Source organism: Elephantulus edwardii, unplaced genomic scaffold, assembly GCF_000299155.1.
Source record: "Elephantulus edwardii isolate Elephantulus edwardi_28Jun2011 unplaced genomic scaffold, EleEdw1.0 scaffold00034, whole genome shotgun sequence".
Lineage (NCBI taxonomy): Eukaryota > Metazoa > Chordata > Mammalia > Macroscelidea > Macroscelididae > Elephantulus > Elephantulus edwardii.
This window is the reverse complement of record NW_006399784.1, coordinates 20,758,617-20,775,557: the sequence shown is the minus strand read 5'-3', so window position 1 is coordinate 20,775,557 and position 16,941 is coordinate 20,758,617. Positions and strand designations below refer to the sequence as shown.

General features: G+C 42.4%; 1 protein-coding gene across 1 annotated transcript in view; it reads right to left on the bottom strand.

Moving 5' to 3' along the window:
• Nucleotides 1–16,941, bottom strand: part of PET112 (PET112 homolog (yeast)) — a 138,550-nt gene that overhangs the window by 53,873 nt on the left and 67,736 nt on the right. Inside the window, exons 6-9 of the mRNA XM_006884502.1 lie at nt 9,006–9,119; nt 6,422–6,506; nt 5,291–5,335; nt 2,394–2,583 (exon numbers count right to left, since the gene is read on the bottom strand). Coding sequence (XP_006884564.1) covers nt 2,394–2,583; nt 5,291–5,335; nt 6,422–6,506; nt 9,006–9,119 — 434 coding nt within the window. The remainder of the gene's footprint in view (nt 1–2,393; nt 2,584–5,290; nt 5,336–6,421; nt 6,507–9,005; nt 9,120–16,941) is intronic.

The window sequence follows — 16,941 nt, the reverse complement described above, 5'->3', positions numbered from 1 at the left end:
AATATTATTCAAAATGGGTGACCCTGGAGGACATTATGCTGAGTGAAGTATCTCAGTCACAAAAGGACAAATACTGCATGGTGCCACTGTTGTAAAGCAGGACTGACCCTGGGGTTGGAGGAGATTGAGATGTATACTCCATTGAAACAGATGAGGGAGAAAACTGTTTAAGAGGGATATGTTACTAGTTATTTTTGTCATGACAGGAGTCCAGAGTGAAGGCTGTGTAGTGGAGTGGTCCTGGGGGGAGGGATTGTAAAATAATGAAAGAATTTTACTTTTCCAAGAGGGTAATGTATTAGGGGGAAGGGTTGGGAGGGGAGAAAAGTACAACAATGAATGAATGGAAATCCAAGTCTCTGTAAATTTTCATTGAAATTAATAATAAGTTAAAAAAAAGTTCTACAACTTGGTTTTTATTCTTTTTTATGGGTAATGAATTCTGAATCACTATGACAAAGAACAGTAGCTGGCCACTGTTTGAGAAAGTTATGATGGTTTTTTGTTTGTTGGGGGGTTTTTTGCAACTCTAGGGTTTTTCGGCTTTTGTTGTGTTTTTCTGTTTGCTTACAAAGTTCGCATACATTGTGTTTTTCAAACTATTCTTCATTCACATAGTGTTTAATACAATCATTCTCATGCATTATGTTTTATAAAATTAATCACAATTGGACCTTGTCCATCATTACCCTGTCATTTTGCCCAGATCCTTCCCATTTCCTTCACCCTCACCCACCAAACTGCAACCCTGTGGTTTTGCCCTTACCCTCACCCCACCACCCCCATGCCTTCATATTTTTATAATAATGGTCTTATGAAGTATTTGTCCTAACGGGGCTGAGTTAGCTCACTCAACATAATGCTCTCCAGTCTCTGCCAACTTAAGCAGTATTTTTCAAAATCATTGCTCCTCAATTAAAACAGACATTCGGGTGGCGGGGAAGAAGAACAAACTGGGGAGGAGGGTAGAGAGAATGGTGCAGCAATGAAGGAATGAAAACCCAAAATCCCTGTAAATGTTCATTAAAACTAATAAAATTAAAAAAAAAAAATCATTGCTCCTGAGTGCTGCATAGTATTCCATTGTGTGAATGTACCACAATTTCTCAATTCATTGAATCGTGGTTGGACATTTGGGCTGTTTCCATGTTTTTGCAATGGTGAGTAACACTGCTATGAACACTGGTGTACAGACCGCTGTTTGTGTCTCAGTTCTAATTTCCTTGGAGTATAATCCTAGTGGTGTAATAGCTGGGTCATATGAAGTTTCTATGTTCAACTTTTTGAGGAAATACCAAACTACTTCCAGAGTGTTTACACCATTTTACAATCCCACCACCAGTGTACGAGAGTTTCCACCTCTCCACATCCTCTCCAACATTTATAGCTTGCTGCCCTCCCACAGTTTGAGGGGGTTTTTAATTATTATGAAGACAGACTGACAGGCCTTCTTCCTAGTCATCTTAGTCTGGACGTGCTGCAGAAACCTGTGCAGCATCACAGCACCTCATCTCCACTGATACACTGGTGGTGGCTGAACTGAACCTACATCTCCTACAGGGAAGATGAGACTTCTGCCGTGAATCAACACTGCTCCCAATCTTGCATTATTACCAGGCACTTACCATTCAAACACTCAGCTCCCACAGATTTTGCCACTTCCAAAAAAAGGGACACATTCTCATCTCTGAAAAATGTACCTGCAAAGCTTTCCATTTCCCTACCATCAGAGAAGCGGTGACAGAATACGACATTCACTGCTGCCACCTCACTTTAATGTTGTCATGACAAAGACAACAGCAAAGTCCAAGTGCTGTAAAAAAGATGGGAAAATCCCTAAGCAGATCTTGATGGTGGCAGAGCCCTGAACAGTCCTTTCTGATACATATGCAAACCTGAAGACAGATACTTCAAAATCTGAGTATTATATTTGCTGTAGAATAAATGCTTTCCTCTTAGTAAAATCACCAGCTGGCATCTGAGAACCTAATACCTGGCCAGACTCTGTCCACACTGTCAGTCATGGAGTACCTACACATGGATTTATTTTCTTTTGTCCTACAGACACAATGGCACATAGATACCCACACTTTTCAACTGCCTTCATGAAGCTACGTGGCTGCTATGAGCAGCAGTTCACTAACACACAGAGAATAAATAGAGAACCCTTTTTCACCTTTCAGTTTTCTGAGGAGCATTTACCATAAAGGGGAGTGAGCAAAGGTGAGTACAATGTGTTCTCCTCAGAAACATCTACAATGTTGACTAGAGAAACTTGCACACTCCAGGCAGAGCCCATGGCTGCCAGCTGTCTGTGTAAGCGTCCCAGTGAAGCATTAACAAAAGTGCTGAGCTGAGCTGGGTTTATTTCAGTATCTGATCAACAGACCTACCAGCAAGGTGAAGCTGTGTTCCGGCAGCATCCCGTACTGTTGAACGAGCTTCTCTCGGGTCACCCTAGGGAGCTCGGGCAGCCTCTCCCGAATGTAGTCGATATTGATGACTTGTTGAGAGTCAGCCCCAGCGGGCAGGGAGGCGGTGTCGTAGAGCACCAAGGGGGGCAGGTTGGGTTCTGGCATAAACCTAGGTGGTTAGAGGAGACCGGGGTCTGAGTGTAAAGTCCTTGGGTCAAAATGAAAAAACAAAGTCTATCCCTGATAGAAATTTTTGTGTTTAGATACCTCTTTTCTTGTGTTTCTCATGTCCTATAATATCAGCTCTGTTTCCCAGTGACTAATCTTTGTGCCAGGGAGCTCTGGTGGTGAGGTCTGTAGGCAGCTGCACAGCTAACCAGAAGGTGGTTTATATCCACCAGCTGCTCGTCAGGAGAGAGATGGGCAGTCTCTTCCCTTTGTGATTTACAGCCCTGGAGAATGATGGAGGGTCACAATAACTCAGAACTGACTAACAGTAGGAAGTTACAGATTTTTAGAACCTTTTGTCCAGTTTAATTTACAGGTGAAAACCACTAAACCTGCAAAAAAGCAAACATGTACCGTCGAATCAGATCTGGCTGGCACAGAAGGAGACTGCCCCTCCTTCTCCAGCGGAGCATCTGGTGGATTTGAACTGTGTGCCTTCGGGATTGCAGCACAGCTTCTTGCCACTCAGCCACCAGAACTCCCTAACCTGCCTCTTTTTTGTGTGTGTATAAACTGAGTGAAATAAGCAGAGCACAAAATTAAAGACAGAGTATCATTTTATATTCTCGTGGTTTTCAAGCTGGTCCTGCCCCATGGTGTGCTCTACTTGCGCATAACTGTTTCAGAGTTTTTAAGACTGAAATATTCAGAAACAGAATCTCAGGCCTTTATTCCAAGGTGCCTCTGGGTAGGTTTGATCCACTAACCTTCTGGCTAATAGTCAAGGACTTAAGAACTAACCATTTATGCCACCCATAAATAAAAAGCCTGGAAAGAAAAGGACTAAATAAGAATAATTCAATCATTAGAAAGATGACTTTATCTCATTTTTGGAATTTCTGTAATTTTATAGCATATTTGCATAATACATGAAAAGTCAAAGAAAAAAAACCTTTCTTTCTTGAAATGAGAAAATGAACAGATTTTTTCCCCTCATAAAATGTGGACCCTGCATCACTGCACACAACCTTTTTCTGAAACACAGACATCCTCCGCCCTGTTCACTTGAGCACTACCACTCTCTCTGTCCACATTTGTCAAAGGGTTTATAGAAAAACAGGGAGTCAGAGCAGCGATGCGCAGAGGCACAGCATCGCTTCAACGGCCGCTCTGCACTATGAATCAGTCCAGGATTGGAGACGAGAAATCAAAAGGGAAGCTTCCCAAAACCCACCACTCGTTAACTGAAAGGACTGAACTGAAGTCACTGGCTAAATTAAAAGTCCCATGCCCAGTAAGACAGCGGCCTCAACAGTGCAGAAAGCAACCCTGGAAAACAACAACAGCAACAAAAATATCTTGGGAACAATAGACTGAACCTCTAAGATAACAGTCATTAAAATAATTTTGAGTTGGAAAAAATATGATGGGAGGGGTCTATGATGGGAGGTTCACAGTCAGGGTTTAGAAGCCTTAGTTGCTTTGTTAACGAAAACATGGTGTCTTGCTGGCAGTTCAAATCTACTCGGAACTCCAGAGGAGAATCCTCCTATGAACTTTACAGCCTCCAAGAACTCACTGGAGGGTCCGCTATGAGTCAGTTTCAACTTGAGAGCAGTGGGAGAGTTGAGCTTCTTTCCAGTATGACAATACTGTCTTGTCTTCCTCACTGCCAGCGACACCTGCACTAGCTCCCTCTGAACTTCACAAGGGAAATGTGGGTTGACTCTAATAATTATTTGTATGAGTTTAATCTTTGCAAATTGCTGAATCCAAGGGTGAAAAAGAAATGATTCAATTTATCGTAAGTCTATTTTTATTGTTTATTTGTGGGTGTCATATTAAGGTCAACGTTTTTAACTTCCCAATTAAACTGGATCATCAAAGGTTTGCAGAGAGAAGTCATTAACATAGAGATCTCTTTCCCTCTCTCTCCTTGTCTCTTTGGTTTCTTCTTGAGGAACTTCAATTCTACTTTGCTCCTGAATTTAAGAATTACAATAGCTTAGACTCCAACCAGGCAAAGAGCTCTGGTGGGTTAGTGGTAAGGAATTACTCTGCCAACCCAAAGACCTGCAGTTTGAATTTCAGCTGCTCCATGGGTAAAAGATGGGCCATCTCCTGTGAGATTCAGTGCCTCTTACAAAAAAAAAAAAAGGTCACCTATGAGTTGATTTTGACTCAATGGTACCCACCAACAACGTCTCTGACTTCAGTGGTGATTCTCTTAGCTGTTATAATAACTTTATCACGGAAGTGAATTAACAAGTGTGCTCCAACAGGTGAATCCAGTCAAATGAGGTATTCTTTGGCTTGGTAACATCTCAAGAAGATATTACTTCTCTCAGTACAAACACAAAATGCAAAGTTTAGATTGCCCATCATACAACAACAACAACAACAACAATAAGTGGATCCTATCCAGGATCATGACATCATCACTGAATGTTGTTGCTGTTAGGTGCCATCGAGTGGATGACAACAGTAACCTCAAGTACAACACATTGAAACCTTGCCCTTTCCTGTGTCTTCCTCACAACCTCTAGCATGCTCAACCCATCGCTGCATGCTGTGTCAATCCATTTCTTTGAGTGTCTTCCTCTCTTTCACTGACCACCTACTTTTCTAAGCAAGTCTATTCAAATCACCGAACAGACGTGGAATCTGCTGATAGTCCCAGTATGATATATTCTGAGAAGAGTACTCACCTGTAGTCTTGCTTTCCTTCTTTGTCTCTCATTGGCATGGTGCACCTGTAACAGTGACAGAGATGACATGAAACAAAGAGTGCAGGTGGCTCCAGCGACAGGGTATTCAGGGGGCATGTTCCCGACCAATAAGGGACACAGGAAATTTTAGTCCTTCAGCCTCCTAGAAGGAACGCTTATATAAAGACATTTAAAAAATAGAAAAAGAAATGTTTCACATAATTTAGAAAGGAAGAAATTGCTACAACCTCTCTAGCTTTCAACAAACTCAAACTCTAGGGCTTTGAGATTTTTCAGGCTTCTGTCAAAAGCACAAAATCCTTAAAATTCAGAGATAGAAAATTAGTGTCAATATTACTAAAAGATTAAAAGGCATCTCTACAACTAGGTCTTACATCTCTTCTGCCTTGAACTTAAACTGGATAAGATTATCTAAGGAAATGGAAATTCTTGCAGCAAAATAGGCATGCCAGAAACAAGGGAAGAGCCGGGATTTAAGTCTGGTTTACAGACAAGCTCTGGTTCCACATTGGCTTTTCAGGGTCACAGTGGCGTCTGCTGAGGTTCCTGCTGGCGCAGTGGTTGAACAACTGGCTGCTAGCCAAAGATTTAATCCCACTGGGCACTCCACAGGGGGCTCTGGTGGCTTAGTGGTGAGGAACTGAGGTTCTAATCCAAAAGGACGTGGGTGGTTTTATTCCTCTGGCTGCCTGGTGTGAGAAAAACGGACAATCCCCTCCCAGGTGATTTACTGCCTCTAAAAATGCACTGGAGGGTCAGCTAACAGGTTGATTCTCACTCGACAGTACACAACCATGGCCACAGCCACTGCATAAGAAAGACACGGCTTCAGACATTCAGCCTCAGTGAAGAGCACAGCCTTGGAAACTCCATGAGGCACTTCTCACTCCTGCAGGGCCACTATGATTTGTGAATGATTTGATGGCAATGGTTTGGGTGAACACTGTATACTGTGACCTTAGAGGGCACTTTCCTAATATTTTTCTACCACCACTGATACAGACACCAAGATGCATAGAAGCTGTGTCTTCTTCGAGGGTCCAGGCAGGGCTGGCTGAGCTCAGCCTGCAGCCCAGGCCTCTCTTGGCCCAAAGTCTTCTTCATACTCACCCCAGTCTGGAATCAAATGAGCGGGTTTCATTCAGAATTTCGCCTCCATTCTCAAGTTCATTGATTTGCCTCTGAATTTCATAGTCTAAGAAAAACACAGTAATTTAGTACCATAGTCTGAAATTTTGATTATACCTCTCATCCAGTCATGCAATAATTAGAAACATATCTTCAATCTTTAAGTAAAAAAAATAATCAAGACAAGGATGGTTTCTAGTACTTCTTCCCGTATGTGCTATATATTCTTCTCACAATTACCACAGAGTAACAGTACTGGAAAGGCCAGCAGGAACCCCATTCCTTTTTTATTGTTTGTTTGTTTAGAAAATTCAGGTTCACCGGGGGAGGGGGAAAGGAGAAGAAGGAAGGAAAATGTGCAACAAAGAGTGAGTGAAAATTCAACTTTTCTGTAAACGCCTGTTAAAATTACAATTACCATTTAAAAATATTTTTAAAAACTCAGGTTCAGAGAGATTATGCAACTTTGTACATATGATCCAACTAGGCAGAAGGAGAGCTAGGCCAATATTTTAATCTAGTGACTCCCGATCCGAGGTCATTATCCTGAAATCTATGCATTGGAACTTCCTGAAATGACATACAAACTTTGGGTACGGGCACATTTATATTTTTGAAAGAGAGTCCCGACTCTTCAAAAGGGTCTGTGGTCCGTAAATGAAGAACAACTACTGCTCAATGTCCTTCTCTCTGCCATGACACACAGCTCGCTGTGGTAAAACCTAAACACAGTTACTCAGCTTCTTTAAGAAAACAGCTTGAGCCTCTCCCTCAACTCCCAACCACCATGTACTACCTCCTCTCGCTCAACTCAAACTCTTTGATCTAAACTGCTCAGAAGTAACAACATTAAAGTGTGCCAGTTTTCACTCTCTGCTCCCCCAACTCCAATGCTCTCTTGGGATGACATGAGGTGCTGCCTAAAAGGCCTGTTCTAGGGAGAAGATGGGGAAATTACAGGCTTGGAGAGCTGGGCCCATTATAGAAAGTAAAACTTTGGTTTTCCCATTCTAAGGCAGAGCGGAGATTCAGTAAGTCCAGAATTCTGACTTAGACTGTTGTTCCAAAGAGTAAGTTACAAGACAACAGAAGATTAAGGACAGGTGAAAATAGACCAGGCGTCTTCTTCACAACTCATGGGGATAAAACCACCAAAAATCCCTTTGCTTGCTTGTCTGAGTTTGGGTTACTATTACTATCTCTTAGGATAATGAGTCCTGGAAGACTCTAGATACCACTTATAACGCAAATCAAAATCTTTGTCCATTTGCTCCAAGTATCCCCTTCACAAAGTTGGGTAGATCATAAGGGAGGGTATGCACAGGCCCAAATCTTTCAGGACTTGAGAAATACAAATCATGTTTTCTTACAGGGACAGAAGAATAACCCTCCTCAGTATGTCTTAGTATGGGAAACTTCCTCTACCATAAGTCATCCCATGGCCAATTTAATAACATTTTCCCTCAAAATCTTAAGTGTAGATTGTCTTCATTGAGGTTGGCTGTTCATTTCAGGTCCAAAGAAAACACGGTTTTGTAAAAGGCCCTAAAAATTCTTCCTGTATTGTTTCTAGAATATTTTATGACAAGGCACAGGCCTCTACTTAATGTTTTGGACTACGATGCGTGTAGATGTTCTCTGTGAACAACTGGAGATGTTCTTAAGTCCTGCCCTTGCCGAGATGCCTCTTTGCTCTCTAGGAAGTTTTGGTTTTATAGAATACTTTTTATCATTCAGTCATCAATTTCTCTAAGAGTGCCTCAGATGTTTACCTTGCTCCACTGCAGTATTTTAATATGTGATAGGGCTGGAGCATACCAGAGATCATGATGGTGGTGTATGATAGTGCAAGATTTCTATCTGCTGTTTGCAGGGTTGCTATAAGCATGTGGACCTGAAGGTACCTAACAACATATTCATCATTATACAAATATTCATAGCGTGTGACCCAGGAAGATCAAGGCTAATACTAGATTGCACAAGCACACAATCTTTTAGTAGAAAAAAGGGAAAAGTGCTGTTGACCATTTAGATGAAACTACAGCCCATGACTTCATACAGTTCAGGCTGGTCAGAAGACATAAATGGAAAAGTGTGGCTACAACAGTGTGCAGATCCTACCGTAAGCAGATGAGGTCTAGCTCCTCTCCCTATGAATCAGCTTAGAATCCAGTTTACTTCAGTGCAACCTGCTTTGAATAGAATTTGCTGGAAGTGATACTGTGGGAGTAACAGAGCTTAGGCCTTACGAGGGTGTGAGGCTTCTGCTCTCACCTTCTCCCACCATCAAGTGAAAAAGCCCAAGCTAGCCAAGTGAATGAAGGGAGATGATGTGGACAGAGACGCCAAGTCCATTGCCAAGGCCCCGGACATGTGAGTGAGATCGACTGAAACCTTTCAGTCTCAGCCCACGTGAGGGGTAAGACCAGGAGAACAACACAATGCACGTAACTGTGAAGGCTGAAGGACTTATTCTTTTAAAGCTCTATGTTTTGGGGTGGTTTGTTACACAGCATTAGATAACAGGTGCAAAGAGGGCAACATTCGGACAACAGCTGACATTCACCTATCGCTTTAGCTAAGAACCTGGCGCTGTTGAGGTTCTTCACTTCCGTGCGGACACCGAAAGGCTCCCCTGGGCGATGCACAGAGATGTTGGCGTCCACTCTCAGCTGACCCTCTGGAAGGAGAAAACACTCTTTAGTAGGTCTCTGAGGCAAACATGGTCTTTTTAAACAGGTAGATAGTCAAGATAGGACACTGCTAGTTCCTGCTGTATAGTTACAGCACCCTAATCAAATACTTACGTTACCCACTCAGGTCTATGGGGTGCCTGTGAGCACACATGTATGTGCACCTGGGCACATACCAAAAAGATGCATTCTGGATATCCCAGTTAAGAGATGTGATTTCTTCTGTGCTATATAAGAAAATCCACACTGTTTATATGGAGATATACACTGCAATTTTATTCAGAAATTTTTTTCCTTCCCTTTTCAAAGTGTCAGAGCTGGGTTGGGAGGGGGATACTCACAGAGATGATTACTTGATAGCCCTACACTGCTCTCCAGTGAAATGTGGATTTCTAACAGTGATTCTGGGAGATTTACAAGAGAGTCCTTGAGAATTTACAGCTCAAGGGCAAGAGCCAGGAACCTGGGCTGCCCCCACCCTGTCTGCTTCCTTGCACAATCATCATTCGGAATCCTTCTCTTACCGTAAGGATTTGCTGCAGCCCAAATACAACAGTCTCATGAAGTGAGGATTCTGTGTGGAGTGTGGAGGGGCCGTCCCCTCCTGGGAGGACCCGCTCTAACTCTAAAACTCTCTTCTGATTAGGAACTTCCAAAGAAGCAGGTGATATTGTAGAGGGAATTTAGCAACTATTGAGAATTAGGGGGCTAAGGGGGCGGGGGAGAGTCCCCAAACAATCAGAGATAAGAGTTAAGAAATAATCACATTTTCCATACTTGGAACAAAAGCTCAAATTCTCTATTACCCAACTGCATTTATAATGCCCAAGACAGAACATAATGAGAAGACAAAATGCTGGTTTCTATTTTCCTAGTTAGGTTTTTAAATTAACAAAGTAATTGGCCAGACATCAGTATTCTCATGATCTAAACACACACACACACACACACACACACACACACACACACACAGTCATTTCCATGTTCCCACAACAAGATTATGCAAAATAACAACAAAAACTCAACATTTTCACAAAACAATAAAAGAAATTTTTTGTTTATTGAATTTAAGAGAAAGACCCATGATATCTGTCATGACTACCCCGCTGGGCATTGGGGCTCACCCCTCTTCTAGGAGGAATGGGACAGCTGGCCTTAGTTCTACTCGTTCTTTCCTAGCAAAGAAAGAGCTCACAGCCAGGAAAAATGGTGCTTTTCACTCCAAAATGATTCACACAGTATCTCTGGCACTGACTTCTCAATATTTTTTACCCATGCTTGAACTTATTTTTAATCAATCTTTTTGTCTAAATCTCAAAAAGTCCCAGCTATTCCGTTTCTGTGAAAGTCATCTTTAGCTTCTCTAGTTTCCCTTCTTCATCTAGCTAGGTAAGACAACTAAACTCTATCAATTCTTTCTTGCAAATATCCAACAGCCATTATTCCAATAGCCTCACACGTGCCACTTCCTCTCCATTCCCACTGTACGTGCTCTTCTCATGGTCTGAGAACTCCGAGTCTAGATTACAGAATTGCATGCTGACTTGTTAGGACAGCCAAGTGGTGCCTCCTTGTCCAGTCAGTTACAGTGCAACTACTCCTTTCACCTTGCTACAGTGAGGTCGTCACTCCAATTGCACGATCTCCCAGTGGATCATCTCCTCTGCCTGCAATTCAAGAGCACGCATCTGGCCCCAGCTGCCATGTGGCTGCTACTCACGCTCCAATGAGGAGGGCTTCTTTTTCACCCGGTGGCCTAGTGGCAAGAAGCTGCACTGCAATCCCAAAGGCCTGTGGTTCTGACCCACCCGCTGCTCTGCTGAAGAAGGATGGGCAATCTCCTGCCATGAGATTTATTGACTCTGAAAAGCCCCTGGAAGGTCAGCTATGGGCTGGTTCCAACTCAAAGGCACACGACAACATTTAATAACCCTTCTATCACGCTGCCTTCTGTACACCCTCTTTCTCAATGCTGCTTCTCTTCCTTCTCTTCATCCCCGTGCATTCTTCACATGTACATCTTATTACTTCCTTCCCGTGGAAACCCTCATCTATAAGACAGCTTCCTCTGGTGGTTCCTCTCAAACATTAGAATCTATAGTCTCTACCAGAAATGTAATACATGATAACAGTCTATCTTGAATTAATTTATCTTTAGAAATGGAAGGGAGGGCTTCTAGATTGTGAAATGCTCACCTCTCCTGCCTTCTCAAAGGCTTCACTCTCCATTATCACCCTTCCCTCACACCAGCCAGTAATCTGTCTTTCTCAGCATGCCCTAATACACAGTATAACAAAATATTTTTCATAGAAAAGAGGGAAAAAAAAATCTAAATACCTACTCCCTTGAGCTCAATCCATCGTTTAATTGCCATTTCCTGCTTTCCTTTTCAGAAAAGACTCTTGGACAAGCTTCGCGGCTTTTACTGTCACCTCCCCTCACCTCTCTGGAAATGCCCTTGTCAAAGTCACCAACAGCTTCCCACTGCCAACTCCAGTGGACACTCTTGACACCACACAGCATGTGACATACCAACTAATCCTTCTTTGACATATTTTCCTCTCAGCTTTCTGTGACTTGCGCTTTCTTGATTTTCCTCCTATTTCCCCAGATACCCTATTTCCTTTGCATTTGATAGTGTCTTCTTTTCCTCTCCAAGCTCAGGACCCTATTCTTTAAGCATTCTGTAGGCACCAATGCTCTAAAGTACCACTATGTGCTGATGTAACTCCCTGAGAGGTACAGTTAATGTACTCAGCTGCGAAGACAAACTTCAGATGTTCAAGTCCATCGATAGGCATCATGGAAGAAAGGCTTACAGAACTTCTGAAAACTCTATGAACATACGTTATTCTCACATCCTTGGAGCTGCCTTGAGACTAGTGAACATGGTGGCAAGCGGTTTTTTGTTTACATGCTAACAACTCTCAAAGTTTTCTCTGAAGCCTACACCTCTGAGGCCTATACTTTCCTCTGATGTCTATTTGACACCTCTATTGGGAGGCCTCATAGTCATTTGTTTCTGAAACTAAATTCTGATTTTCCCATCCATAACGCAATTCTTTTGCTCATCTTCCCAATTTCAGTAAACAGTACCAACCATCTAGCTCCTCAAAGTTCCTAAGACAGTGACATTTCTTCCTGCATCTGATCTTCCACACCAGTCTGTTAATACATCCTGCTATTCCTATTTCTAAAACCCATCTTGAACCTACTCACCTTGCTCTCTCCATCTTCACCTCCAGCAATCCTGCCCAACACAATCACTGTGCAACTCTCTTAAAAGCTCTTTTTTATTCTACTTTTATCCTCTGAAATCCCCCCCGCCCATGGAGAAGCCAGACTGGTTTTCTAAAACATTAATCAATACAACATCACTGTGTTGTTTCAAAACCCTTCAATTACTTCAACTGTACTGAGAATGCAATCCAGTCTTTGTTTCATTATGTGTAATCTAGCCCTGGCCTAACCTTTCAGCCTTAAAGCGTGCCTGCGTGCCCCTGCTCACTGTGTCTGCCCCACGGTGGTTTCTGCCACCTTCTCATAGACTTTGAGCCCTCTGTCCCTTGAATCCTCATCCCTGAGCACTAAGCTGACAGGGCCTTGAATCATTCTGGTCCTGAATCACACTGATCTCCAATGAAGCCATCACCTTTGAGCATCCATAAAAAGTCACATCCTCACTCTCCAATGTTGCTGGATATCATCTCAAAACTCAAGGCCATCGAATGGGAAATGACTCACAGCTGACCCTCCAGTGGGTTTTCTGAGGAAACCACCCAACTTTCTCCGTGGAACCAATGATGGATTCGAACATGGCCTATGCCATGAGGGCTCTTTTTGAGATAATATATCGTGGACTCTATTAATTGCCTTAAAGCAGTGATCCCTGTAATGACTTTTTGTTTTACTTCTTAATATATTTGTTTCCTTCAGGAATATATGCTCCATGTGGCAGGAACAATTTCTTTTTCAGAACCTACAGCGGGATCTAGTGTATGGTAATTGATAAATTAATACTTTGTTGAATAAGTGAATGTTAAGATTCTTACATTTCCCTGAGCAATGAGTAAACAGAATGTCTATCTCACAGTAGGTTCCCGATAAACTAAATTTCTGTCCACAAAGGACTAATCTAGCCTTGGAAGCATCTGAAAAAGCCCACTAAGCTCCATGAAAATCTTTCAAAAAGAACTCTGCCAAACCAGATTGTGATACCTGGGAGACAACTTGGTTTTTTTTCCACCTGAGGGAATCCTGAATTGGACCTCACCTGTTTTTTTAAAAAGCAAACCCCTCTTTTGAGATTTAAAATTCTAATTATAGATAGACATGAAAGCATGAATTTTTGTCTCTCCCAGAGAAGACCGTGTTTCTTAAGTGTCTGAGAGGAATCATTCTGTAACCTGCAGTGCTGAAAGAGAGTTCACTAGCCTGGATTCAATATAGGATCAAACATTAACAAAAGACATTCTATCCAGCGAAGACAAAATACCTTTTAAACAAATTCAGTAAAATTGCCTCTAGAGCACAATAGCCTTACCAATCAAGTTTACTTCTCTAATGCATTCTGCCACCCTGAGAGGGGGCCTTCAGTCACACATCAGGAGCACGGTATAAGCGCAATTTCTAACCTCCACAAACAGAGATTTGTAACAGAAAAACCAAAAAATTGTACCACTGAAAAGAGTGACACGGCGCTGTTACATAGTTTTCTCAAAACACATTCACACATCAGAAATAAAACATCAGGACAGAAAACTGTTTCTGGAAGCAGCAGGGGGTCTGAGGGTTTGTTGAGAAGGCCTCCTAAGCTCTCACCTCCTCATCACTGAACAGTCGTCAGTTTCATAATAAGGGTTGACAGACAAAGAAAAACAATGTGGCCAAATTTCATCTAACACATTTCACAAAGCTTATTTATTCAAGTAAGTGGGGTTGGCGAGATTACTACTTATTACTAATTATTACTTATCAGCAAGGTCCCTGGAGGGCACAAACTGTTAGTACTCAATTACTAACCAAAAGCCTGCCCATGCAAACACACCTAGTGGTGCTGCAGAAAGGCTTGGCAATCTGGCTCCGTAAAAGATTACATCTGAGAGAACAGCGGAATACATGGTGTCAAGTTGGAATCTACTTGAAGATGAGTGGTTTGTGTTTGGTTTGACTGTTAATACAAGCATCTAACATTCACTGCACACAGGCTATTGGCAGGCCTCGATAAAACTTCATATACACTGTCACATCCATGTCATACAAGGTAACTTGATGGATAAAGTGCTTTAGGCATCAAATTCAACATATTCAAAATTCTGTATTTTCATCCACAAAATCATCTCTCTAAAAACATTCTCCATCTCAGAAAATGGTACTACCATCCCACTGCCCAAATTCTCTTAGAAATTACGCCTGACCTGATATCTTCCTTTCGTCTTCCATACACAATTCTTGGAGAGCTCAGCAACCAGTAACAATAGCATTTATCAAGTGGAAACTGAGGCTCAGGGAGATCAAACAACTTGTGCAGGTTCCTACAGGTAGAAAAGGGAGGGCAGGGTTCCAACGTAGGTCAGGGGCTTCAGGGAACTTGACCACCACCCTACGGTGTCACATACTCCCTATGAAGGGTGTGCTGCTAACCCAAAGGTCACACTCCTCTGGTGGTTTGAATCTACCAGATTGAACTCCAAGGGAGAAAGATGGATAATCACCTCCTGTTGTGATTTACAGCCCTCAAAATCCACTGGAAGATCTACTATGAGTTGGTTCTGTCTTGAGGCTAAATGAGTTCTGAGTATGTCAAAGTCCCTCTAGGTCACAGGTGAAGGTAGTCCTGACTCTGATGGGAGCGCCCAGGAGTACAAAGCATGATGCAGTGCTTGAGACAGGGCATCAAAAGTCAGACATGAGATACCCAATTGGCAAGTTGATTCCAAAACAAGGCAAATCTATGTGTGTCAGAGCAGAGCTGTGCTCTGCAAGGCTTCCAAAGGCGGATTGGGGGGGAGCGGGCACATTGCCAGGCCTTTTTTTGAGGCATTTCTGGCTGGACTTAAACTTCAAACCATCTGGGTTATAGAGGGCCATGCACACCACCACCACCACCACCACCACCACACCTGGACCAAATCTCAGCTCAGTCACGTCTTGTGAGCCTCAAGCAAATAACCAGACTTCTCTAAGCCTCCGTTTCCTCACCTACACAGCAAGCATTGTGAATCTTATCTTCACTAATATTGTCAAGTTTAAAAGAGACAACAGCTTAATTTTAACAAAAGCATACTGAACTGGCTAGCATATAATGAGTGCTCAAATTGGCAGGTATTCTTATCATGTGAAGCATTTAGTCTGTCTATTTCTACGTGCATACAACTCAACAGGTTACGCTGAGAATCTAAACAGTGGCAACACTTTGTCTAACAAGGAAACGACTCTTGGAACCAGGCTGAGCTGGTCCATGCTCATTAACAAAACTATCAGAAACTCACTGAATCACAGCACAGAGTAATTTATGCTTCATTCCAAAAGCACACCAGAGGGCCAGTGGCACTCTGTGCCACACACCAGGGTGGTCCTCCTTCACCAGTGCAAACATGGTGGTCCTACAGTGGCATACAAAAGTAAAATGCTAAGCCAAAACACAGCCAGAATCCGGAGTCCTGTGGGGCTCCAGGTAGACCTCAACTCCACGGCATTTCAGAGCAACAACGAAGGTATTCCGCCAGGAGCAGAACTGCTGGGTTTGTACTTAAAGGAAACAAAAATATCACAACAAATGAGATTTCATGAACCTGCTTAGCTGTCACCCACTGATGAGTTTTTGCCGTTAAGGTTTATCTTCTTGGCAAGGAACCAGATGGGATTATTCCTCTGCTAACAGGTGGCCTGCTTATTATTCTATAGGTTTAGGAGCAATCAGTTATTTTGAGGAAGAATGGAATAAAAACTTTCTAAAGCAATAGAAATTCAAGAGTTAGCACAAAAATGGATAACTATCCAACCTGCCACTTATGTTCTATTGGTAAAAGAGCAGTATGAGGGATAAATATAAAACAGAGAGTTCTCACCCTCTGAAATAGAGCTCATTTCTGAAAAAGAACTTGCCAGCAGCTAACCTATATGCTACTCACATTCTTGTAGCTCCATTTTCTCAGTTTTTGGCTTAGAAATGAGAGCAAAAAGGTAAGTTTTGTCATCAAACTGAACTTGTACCAGAGCTCTGATACTATAATTTGTTTCTTGTAAAATGTTCTATGTGACAAATGTGGCATTACAGATTCAGAAATCCCATGTAACATGCAAATCCATTATGTTACATAATGAGCTTGGCAAATGGTCTCTGAACCAGCCGGGAGATAAATCATCCTCATCAATGGTACTTACCAGCACTACGGTGACCTGAAACTGTCCATCAGAGAGCACCCTGCAGGTGGCAGGAGTTTCTAAACCCCCTCAGCTCCCAGAAACAGAAACACAGGGAAACCAGGGGAGGGACCAGCTTTCAGGGGCTTGAAGAAGGCAAAGCAACTACGGCCAGGTCCAGAGAGCACAGGTGACAAGAAACCAAGTTTGACCAAAACTGACCTTTTATACTCAATTCACAAACACAATTTACAGTACACTTGGCCTCAAGGGCACAAAAGTATTTTTTCCATTTGTGTGTTTTCATTTCCTACTATATTTCGACTGAACTTAAGATTTAATCTCAAGGTTAAAGTTTTGTAAAGTCATGATCTTGACTTAGCATCAGTACAATTTGGTTTCCAGTGTGAGGATGAAAAGGGGGCGAGGGAACCAGATCCAAA